General features: G+C 56.5%; 1 protein-coding gene across 1 annotated transcript; it reads right to left on the reverse strand.

The window, feature by feature from the left end:
* Positions 1 to 5,618: 5,618 nt before the first annotated feature.
* NPBWR2 (neuropeptides B and W receptor 2) lies at positions 5,619 to 6,617 on the reverse strand. Its single transcript, XM_054173627.1, has one exon. It carries the CDS (start codon positions 6,615 to 6,617, stop codon positions 5,619 to 5,621), a length of 999 nt encoding a protein of 332 aa, XP_054029602.1.
* Positions 6,618 to 9,864: the final 3,247 nt, after the last annotated feature.

The raw sequence follows: 9,864 nt of genomic DNA on the forward strand, positions 1-9,864 counted from the left end.
CTGCCCGCTCCCTGCGGGGGGAAGCTCCCCAATCTCTCCCAGGTTCTGCAGTGAGCAGCAGGCTTGGCTGGGGCCCTGCTGGCAGTGCCTGGTTTTGCTCTAGATACCAGATATGATTTTCCTGTGAGAAGGGAAACAGACTCTAGAGCAGCCCTTGGAGCTGGGGGCTGCTGTCTGCTTCCACTCCAGGAGCTCTGGTAGATAGTTGTGAGACTTTCTGGAGGGAAAATGCAGCAATTGAGGCTCCTAATTAAAAGCTATTCAGGCAGCTTTGATCTTTCCCTCTGCATCTTCGCTTACCAAACACAAGTGTCAGTGAGAAACTGTTGGCAATAGTTGCTGTCACCCTCCCTGGAGTTTGCCTTTGCATTGTCTCCTCTTCCTCCCTCCCAGCGACAGGGAGGTGGAGGAAGAACAAAGCTTTCCAGGAGGGCTTCCTTTGGTTTTGCTTGGGTTTGCTGGAAGGTGCCTCCTGTCCTGCCCCTCTGTGATGAGAGAGAGTGTGGAGCTCCTCTGGAGGCCTCAGAGCTGCTCTGGATCAGTGGTTCAGCACCCCAAGTCTGGCAGTGGTGGTGGTGTGAGACCCAACATTGTCTGCCCTGGGCAGGGGACAGTGCTGCCAGTGCTGCATCCCCACGGCCCACGGGTCCTCAGATCACCTCCCCCCTGTGAAAGGGACCCCAGCCTGGGAAACCCCTTCAGCAGCAGGGCAGATGTCTACCTTTAAGGTGCTGAGACCCTCTGAAGGCACTCAGCAGGGATGGTTTCCCCCAGAAGCAGCAGCAAAGCTGAGGGTCACCATTCCCTCGGCTGTGCAGTGGGATCGTCCCCAGCTGAGCGACACCCAGGGGCCCCCAGCACCCCACAGGGATCCAGGGGAATGCTGTGGGTAAGCTGACAAGCAGAAAAGGGACAGATTCTCTCTCTTCTGGGCCAGACTGGGGTGTGTTGTTCCTTTGCTCACCCCAGATCGTGACCAGCAGCAGGAGGCTCTGCAAGCACAGGAGGATTACAGCTTCACGGGGAGCAAGCTGCCGCACAGCTGGGGGGAGGACAATCGATCCTAGCAGCCTTTGGTACTTGCTGCAGCATGAAGGCTTAAAGCAACAGTCACTCCCAGTCCCTGCCTCGTCCCAGGAGCCTGAGGTGGGAATATGAGCCTTGCATGAGCCCTAATTCCTGGGTTTAGGGTGAAAAATAACATCTTCTTCCTCTCCTCAGGGATAATGAAGCAGAGTCCCCCAGGGGTCTCTGTCCTCATAAAATCATGGAAAGCATTGGGTTGGAAGGGACCCCCAAAAGGTCATCTTGCTGTCAGCAGGGACTCCTTCAGCTAGATCAGGTTGCTCAGGACTCTATCGAGCCTGGTGTTGAATGTCTCCAGGGCTGGAGCCACCACTGCCTCTCTGGGCCACCTGTTCCAGCGTTTCCCTGCCCTCATCGTGAGGAACTTCCTCCTGAAGTGCAGCTCATGGTGCAGCCAGAGCAGGTAAGGTGATGTCCTTCCTCAGAGGCAAGAGGAGCAGCAACCTGCTTCCTCCCTCCCTGCTACTGCAGTGGGCAGGAGAAAGCAGAAAGCTTCAGCTCATGCTGTATCCAGGGAGCTGTGAGGTTACCTGGCACCTTTGCCCTCGTCAAGACATCCCAGACTGTTCCAGAAGGAACTCTCCCCAGCTTCCGAGCTCCTTCCCTGCTGGATGCATGTCTGGCTGGGAAGGGATTTAGGGTGGGAGTGAGAGGGTAAGTCCCTGGCTGGGATCAGGAACGGTGTGGCTGAGGGCCATGGTTTGGTGGTGCCCTGGCAGTGCTGGTTTAATGTTTTGGTTTGATGATCTTTGAGGTCTCTTCCCACTCAGACAATGCTGTGCTCCATTCTATGATCCTGTGCAGCCAGCCCCTGCAGCCTGGTGCAATTCAAAGCAGTGAGCACATGAGCAGGCTTCCCCTGGAGTAAATCTGTGCAACAAGCGTGCAAGAGCCTCCTTGTAGGTGCCTTCTGCTCTCCAAGGAGCAGCCATAGCAGCCTGGCCTCAGCTGCCATCCTCAGAGGTTCTGCCTGGGCATGGGCAGCTTGAATTCTCAGGCTTTCCCTGCAGAAGCTCCATCCCAGCCTGGCTGTGAGGCTGAGCAGCTGCAGGGGCTGCAGCAGTGCTGAGCTGAAAGCAGAGAGTGCCCCTTAGTGCTGCTGGGCTGAAGCACAGAGAACCAGAGAAAGCTTTTAGGATGGAAGTGGCATTAAAGATCCTCTGCTTCCAAACCCCCTGCCACGGGCAGGGCCAGCTCCAACGAGCCCAGGCTGCTCATCCAGCCTGGCATTGACCACCTCCAGGCAGGGAGGTGGTCACCTCCACAGCCTCCCTGTGCCACCCTCCCCACCCTCACTGTCAAGAATTTCTTCCTAATCCTCAATCTTCCCTCTGTCAGCTCACAGCCCTTGTCCCTCCTTCTGTCTCTCCCAGCTGCCTTGCAGCCCCCTTCAGATATTGGCAGGCTGCTCTTGGGTCTCCCTGGAGCCTTCTCTCTGCAGGCTGAACAGCCCCAGCTCTCCCAGCCTGGCCCCTGAGGGGAGGCGCTGCCAGCCCTCTGCTGTTCCACCTAACGCAGCGCATTGCCTGTCCTACAGACCTCGTGGCAAGCAGCAGTGGTGTTTGGGCTGGGCAGGCAGTCTCTGTGTGGAGCACCACCCTTCGAGTTTTTCTGTACTCGGAGGCTCTTCCACCTGAGGAGCCCCTTGCCAGCAGGTGGCAACCCTGCTAAAGCAGTGGCTGCCCACGAAGCCCTCCAAGCCAGGCTGGCTCTGCTCCCTGGCCTTGCCTGGGCTGCTCCAAGAGGGTGTGCAACACCTCTGCACTCCCCCATCAGGCGCTGGCACCTGCCTCCCCCCTCATGGAGGTCTCTCAGGACCATAGCACCCAGCTTTCCTTCCAGAGTCAGCCCCACAACTGGTCCCCAGTGCTCCACCTCCCAGGTCCTTCCCTTCTTCTCCAAACTCTTTGAGCCATTTGGTGCCCCTTGAGTGGTATCCCCCTTCTAGGTGGAGCTGCTCTCTTCTCCAGGTGCTTCCCAGGTCCTTGTTTTGTGACTGGGGCTTGCTAAGCATCACCTCCCCTGACCTGCTTCTGTCAACACGCTGCCAGGCCTGGATCAGAAACGTTCTTGTCTTTGCTGACAGTTGCAAGGTGCAGCTGTGGAGCTGGTGCTCAGGGAACCCTCTGGGCACTGGGTCTGGGGGTTTAAAACTGTGGGGTTCAGGCCCCACCACTGTGGTCTGTTCCTCATGAGCCTGGCTGCTCAAGACCTTCACAGCAAGCTGCTGCTGCAGCTGGTGTGAATGAAGGCACTGCTGGAGAGGCTTCACCTGGGGGAAACTTCAGTGCTCTGCCAGAGGGCTGCACGGGCTGAGCCCTGCAGCTTGCAGCCCCTGCTCTCCTGGGGCTGGCTGTTCCAAGCCTTGCCTCCTGGCTGGGCTGTGGACTCCTGCTGCATGCAGCCTGATGCCAAGCCCCATTTTGTGGCCAGACCTTGGATGCCTGTGGTGAGTTGCTTGTCCTCTGGACAGGTTTTGCTTTGTGTGGTGCTGCTGTCCCTGGGCTTGTTTCTAGCCCTAAGCCTTTCATTTGCCTCTCCTGCACTTTCTTGGTGGAGTTTGGGCAGGTAGGAGCCCAGCTTGGTGCTTGTGGATCTGGGAAAGGGTGGAGGGAAAAACTCAAAGCAGTAAAACAGAGGCACAGAGAGCTGCAGGCTGTGAGGATGAGCTCTTCACAGCCCTCCCTCTTGCTGCAGCCCTTAGTGCTGTCCACAGCTGGGCAAGCTCTGGGGGGGGTTAGTTTGTGTAGAGGGGATGTGGGGAGTTAGTCTCTGGTGTTGCTCTGGCCAAGACAAGTCCCCTGGTGTTTAACAAGGTGCCTTGGTGGCTCCTGGGGACTCAGAATAGCAGAACTGTGGCACATGCACTCTCCTGGCTGTGGTGGGTCCCCGAGAGGGACTGAGCATGGCTGTGTCCTGCCTGTGATGCCTCCCTGTTAAAGGCTGAGCATGGCAGCAAGCTGCCCCTCTCTGTGGGGGGAGGGTGAGGGGGAGACCCCTCCGTGGGTGAAAGCTGGGGGATGTGGTGTGCTCACCTCCCTGGAGGGAGAGGTTGCCTTGCTGGGAGAAGGGTGATGGAGTTTCAGCATGGTTGGGATAGCTCCTGAAGGTTTTAATACAGGTTTTGTGATCTCCAGACTCCTGCTCTCAAGTCCTGGCTCTGGTGAGGTACTTTTACTCTCTACCTGTTAATGACCTCACTGCTCCCTAGAAGTCCCTGAAAGGAGGCTGGAGCCAGGTGGGGCTGGGTCTCTTCTCACATACAAGTGACAGGAGAAGAGGAAATGGCCTCAGGTTGTAGCAGGGGAGGTTTAGGTTGGGGATGAGGAAAAAAATCCTTCAGAGAAAGGGTTCTGAGGCCCTGGCAGAGGCTTCCCAGGGTGGTAGTGGAGTCAGCATCCCTGGAGACATTTGAAAGCTGTGGTGCTGAGGGACGTGGGCCAGCAGCAGTGCTGGGCTTGTGAGCTCTGGGTGAGCAGCTGGGCTTGGTGATCTCAAAGGTCTCCTCCAGCCTCTACAGTTCAATGTTTCTACCAGGACCCTGAGCTGCAGTGCTTGCCTGTGGCTTGCAAACCACCTTGGCTGGGTTATCAGCCCACACCACTTCATCTTACAGCAGGGAAGCTGCAGTCTCTGTACAGGAAAGGCATGGGGCAAGCAGGGAAAGAAGGACCAGGCTCTGGGGGGTTATCCACACAAGGTTTATTCTATTGATCACTCTTGAATCAGTCTCTCTCTGGCACTTGACAGGAACAACTGGTTTAAAGATAATCTCAAACAGAAACTCCCACAGCTGCCCTGGTATTTGTGCAGGGTGGTGCTTCGTGCTCCTTGTGAGACCCCCTCCCCCCTGCAGACCTTGCTTTGGGTTTATTTTAGCTTGTGTTGATCATTTAGGAAGGAGTTTGGAGTGGGGGTGGCAGATGGACATCCCTCAAAAGCAAGGCCCAAGTCCTAACACATGCAGAGGGGAAGATGGTTCTTTTTCTCCCCCAAGCATTCATCTTGCATCCTCTGGTTTACTGATAAGGAATTGGAGGTGCTTTGAGCTCTGCTCCATGACACCCCCCCAGGAAAGGCATGTGGCCATGGCAATGTGGGACATGGTTTAGTGGTGCTGGGTCAATAGCTGGACCTGATGGTCCTAGAGGGCTTCTCCAGCTGAAACAATTCTCTGACTCTACTCAGGACTGAGCCTTGCAGGGGTCTGAGAGCTGCTCTCCAGCTTGCCTGTGCTGCACAGCAGATGGCAATAAAGGACCACAGTGCAGCAGAAGTACCTCTAAGGAGGAAGCTTTCTGTCATCAGTGCCTCGGAGAGAGAGATTAGAAATGAGAACACTGAACTTTGAGGAGTTGGGAGGTGCAGAGAGGGAGGACAGTGCCAGAGCTGCAGGGAAGCAGGACAACAGATGAGTGACAGCCATAAACACACACAAAGGTTACACTGCAATGAGAGAGACCCTTGCACACCCCCTGACCACCCCTCCAGTCTGCAGCGCTGCCCCAGCAGGGACCCCCCCCAGCCACCCTTCAGGAAGTTCTGCACTCCAGCATCTTCCGGAAGCTCTTCCGGAAGCTGTCGTCCAGGAAGGCATAGAGGAAGGGGTTCAGGCAGGAGTTGGCATAGCTGAGGCTGGTGATGAAGTAGGAGATGCCGATGACCACGGAGGTCTGGGGCAAGTCAGTGGTCAAAGCCACGATGGTGGCCAGGTGGAAGGGCGTCCAACAGAAGAGACACACAGCCAGGACTATGAAGACCATGACAGTGACCTTCTTCTTGGCCTTGTCCAGGGCCTTGGCGTTGGAGTTCAAGTGCATGTGCCTCAGCTTGTAGAGCATCACGGCGTAGAGGATGCAGATGGTGGACACCGGGATGGCGAAGCCGAGGATGAGGGTGTAGATCCTGCTGGCTTTGAACCAAAACCTCTCGGGCTTGGGGAAGTTGAGACCACAGCTCTTGATCTCCAGGTCGTCTACGTAGACGTTGGCGAAGACGACGAAGGGCAGGACGATGAGGGTGACCAGGAGCCAGACGCAGAGGCTGACGATCCTGGCCGCGCGGTAGGTGCGGTGCGGCATCCGCTTGGAGCGGACGGTGGCGAGCACCACCAGGTACCTGTCTATGCTCATCACTGTCAGGAAGTAGATGCTGGAGAAGATGTTGTAGTGGTCTATGGACAAGATGACCTTGCAGAGGACCTCTCCGAAGGGCCAGTAGTGGAGGAGGTGCTCGGCGATGTTGATGGGCAGCACCAGCGTGAACAAGTCGTCGGCGATGGCGAGGTTGAGGATGAACATGTTGGTCACGGTCTTCATCTTGGGGGCCTTGAGGATCACGTAGATGACAGCGGTGTTGCCGGTGAGCCCCACGGCACAGATCAGGGAGTAAATCACGGGCAGGACCACGTAGAACTCTGCTGCTGAGTCCTGGAAGGTTAAGTTGAACCTCACGCTGCTGTCCAGGTAGCAGCTGTTGCCTGCGTTGCTGCAGCTGCTGTTCAGATCATCCCAAAGAGAGCTGTTCCCCATGCTTGCCGGTCACAGATCACCTCGGGTGTCACTGGAAGCCCTGCTAGCCCAGGAAGGAGAGGAGAGCTCTTTCCTCCCGTGAGAAGCAGCTGCTGTCTCATTTAGAAGAGGGTTAGTTCCAAAGAAGGGGTTGTGAGGCAGCATGGACCATCTGACTTACCTCCACCACTGGAGAAGTTGATTTGCAAGGGATCAGAGGCAAGAAAAAACCAACCCAAGACACAAAGCTCCATCAACAAAGAGTTATAACTCCCCGTGTCAGCCAGGGAATTCCTCGGAGAGCATCCCAGGGAGCTTCGGCTTTCCTCTGCTGGGCAAGTCGAGTGGCTCCAGCTCAGCTGTCTGCAGCGAGTCCTCTTCGGGGCTGGCAGGACCAGGGAGAGCAGAGGCAGCTCTGTGCCTGGCTGGCTGTGCGCAGCCCGGGGAAGCTCTGGGGGGCAGCTGCTGCCTCCCTTGCACGGAGCTGGGTTTTCCACGCCGGAGCAGGAACGTCGCAGTGGTTAATCAGTGCCTTTGTCTGAGTCCAAGCTCTTCACTGACTGAGATCTCACAAATCAGGCAGAAGTTGCCACCAGGGATACTCCCCGCTCCAAAAAGGCAAAAGGAGGAAGAGGGGAAAGAGAGTTCAAAGATTATTTTCAGACCTGAGGATTAAAGGAGCTTAATGCACAATGAAAGTAAGCCTTGAGGCAAGGGCAGGTCAGGACCTTTGCCAGGAGCATCTCCATGGCAAACTGGCAGCACACAAAACTTGGCACGGGTGGACACAAAGGCTTAAATCTCCCAACTTCAGGATTATTCGAGGAGAAGGGAGCAGAAGGAGCCTGAAAGCAAATCCACTTCAGAGCCCAAGCAAAAACTACCCCATCCACATCCACCTCCATCCCTGCCTCCTGACCCTTACGTCCAAGAATTCTCCGCGGGAAGCGAGCGAAGAGCCGACCCCCGCTGTGCAGATCAGAGGCTCGGCAGCTGGTCCCCAGGCTGCGCAGGGAGAAGCTCCTCACTCCGTGGGGCTTTTGTTGTCACACAGCAGCGAAGTGAGCGGGACCGGGAGGGATGGGGATGGAGGCTTGGGCTGTTCCTTACCTGGTGAGTAGCTCTGGCTGCCACCTCCAGCACCTGCTGCTCCTCCAGCTCTGCTCAGCCTCCTCTCTTTAATCCGAGCTGGAGGAGGGTCTCCGGGCTGCTGACGTTCCCCAGCTTCGCAGTCACATCATGGTGGCTCTGGGTGTGCCTTGCACGTCTGAGTGATTAGCACTTGTTCACACCAGGGAGGGGAGAGGGTGGGGGAAAAGTTTTTGCTCTCTGCAGGGTGGCTTAAAGAGTAAATAAGGAGGACGCTGGTGAGCAGCTGATGCTCCAGGGCTGCATCCCTCCAGGAGTGAGGGAGACACTGAGGAGCACAGGCAGCCCTCAGGGATATGTGCAACGTTGGGAAGGGGAGGGGTGGGCTGGGTGTTAAACTGCTTCCCCAGGGAGCACCGAGTGGTTTTAACAGAGATGCACACGAGGGCTGAGGGGAGAGGGAGGAGGTAACCAATATTGCAGTGCTCAAAAGGAGCAAACAAACAGCTGTAGCTTGGCAGATCCACGCTGGGATTGGGTGCTGGGGGAGAGCTCGGCTGGCTTCTCCCCGGCTTTGGAACTGCAGCTAAAGCCTTCAGTGTGCAGCACAAGATGCAGGAGTCTTGTGGAGCGTGGCAGAAATGCCCCCAGGTCAGAGAGCAACAGCAGCAGCAGCTAGGATCACCTCACCTCCATGTCCCTGCACGAAGAGGCTCTCTTGATTCCCCTTTAGCCTCTTGGGTGCATCCCCCAGCTGCAGGCTCCCTGACCTTTGTGCAGGGCCAGGGGAGGCAAAAAGCAGAGGTCCCCAGGGCTGTGCCTGGTGGTGCCTTTCAACCAGTCAGGGCAGCTGCCTCCATCATCCTAAAGGTCTTTTCCAGCCAAAATGATTCTCTGGCTCCATGTAGTTCAGAGCCATGCAGTTCAGGCTGGAAAGGACCTTCAAGATCAAGTCCAAGCATTCTCTAGCTCTGTCAAGTCTGGTGCTGAGCCATGTCCCTCAGCACCACATCTCTGCCTCGGTCAAACTGGCCCTCCTCCACTCCTGTAGATATTTACCTTCTCCTGGCAATATTTCTGTGCACTGCTGCCTGGGTGGGAACCAAACACTTCCTTGCCCACAGGGAGCTCTTCAAGCCCTTGGGGTCTGCCTGACTTTTCAGCAGCTGAGAAGTGTTTCAGGCTCAGTGTACACAGCACACAGACAGCTCCTGCGCCTCAGCCACGATCTGAGCAGCCACAGAGCCTGAGCAAAATTAAACAAATGGAAGAGTGCCCAAGGTGCTGTGGAGGGAAGCTGTGGGGGCTGCTGCTTCAGCTGAGAGCCCCTCTGGGCTCTCCTCTTGCCTCTCCTGGGAAAGCTGGCGCAGCTTGGAAGCCCCTGTAAGGGAAAGCAAGGTTTGGTAGGTCTGCAGGGGGAAGGCAGATTTCCAGGAACTGTTGTCTTTGTCAGAGAGAAATGTGGCAGAGGAGAGCTCCAGGAGGAGGTGATGCTCAGTTTACTGATCTAGAACTGTTCTCCAGGGCAGGACGGTGCAGAAGGGCTCCACACTGAGAAATCCTCCTCTGGTGGCTTCCTGGTTTTCAGCATGAAGCACATCTCAGATCCCTGGGAAGCTGTCCTGTCACTGCCCAAATGATGCTGTGCTGGAAGTGGCTCTCTCTGCCCTGGCCAGGTACTGTGTGTTTTGGGATATCCCAGCAGGGTAAGGGTTGGAAGGGACCTCTGGAGCTCACCCAGTCCAAGGTCCTGCTCCAGCAGGGCAGCCACAGCAGCTTGCCCAGGAGCACAATGGCCAGGGGGGGTTGGAAGCTGTCCACAGGAGACTCCACAACCTCTCTGGGCAGCCTGCTCCAGGGCTCTGCTCCCTCACACCAGAGAAGTTTCTCCTGGTGGAACCTCCTGGGCTCCAGTTTGTGTCCCTTGCCCCTTCTCTTGCCACCAGGCATCACTGAGAAGAGTCTGACCCCACCCTTTTGACTCAAGCCCTTTAGATATTGATCACCATTGATAAATCTCTTATCTCTCAGTGCTGGCACAGTCTGAAGGGGGTGGGAGTTCAGGGGCTGGGGGGGCTGCTTTCCCCCCTCACCGTCTCTGCTGTCTCACTTCTCAGCTACACTTAGCATGGCCTCCTGCAAGCCTCGGTTAGGATGTGCTTGATTAAAACAAAGGGAG

This window comes from Dryobates pubescens, chromosome 26, assembly GCF_014839835.1.
Source record: "Dryobates pubescens isolate bDryPub1 chromosome 26, bDryPub1.pri, whole genome shotgun sequence".
NCBI classification, from domain to species: domain Eukaryota; kingdom Metazoa; phylum Chordata; class Aves; order Piciformes; family Picidae; genus Dryobates; species Dryobates pubescens.

Coding starts and splice junctions, on each gene's coding strand:
- NPBWR2 (XM_054173627.1), bottom strand. CDS start 6,617: ATGGGGAACAGCTCTCTTTGGGATGATCTGAACAGCAGCTGCAGCAAC.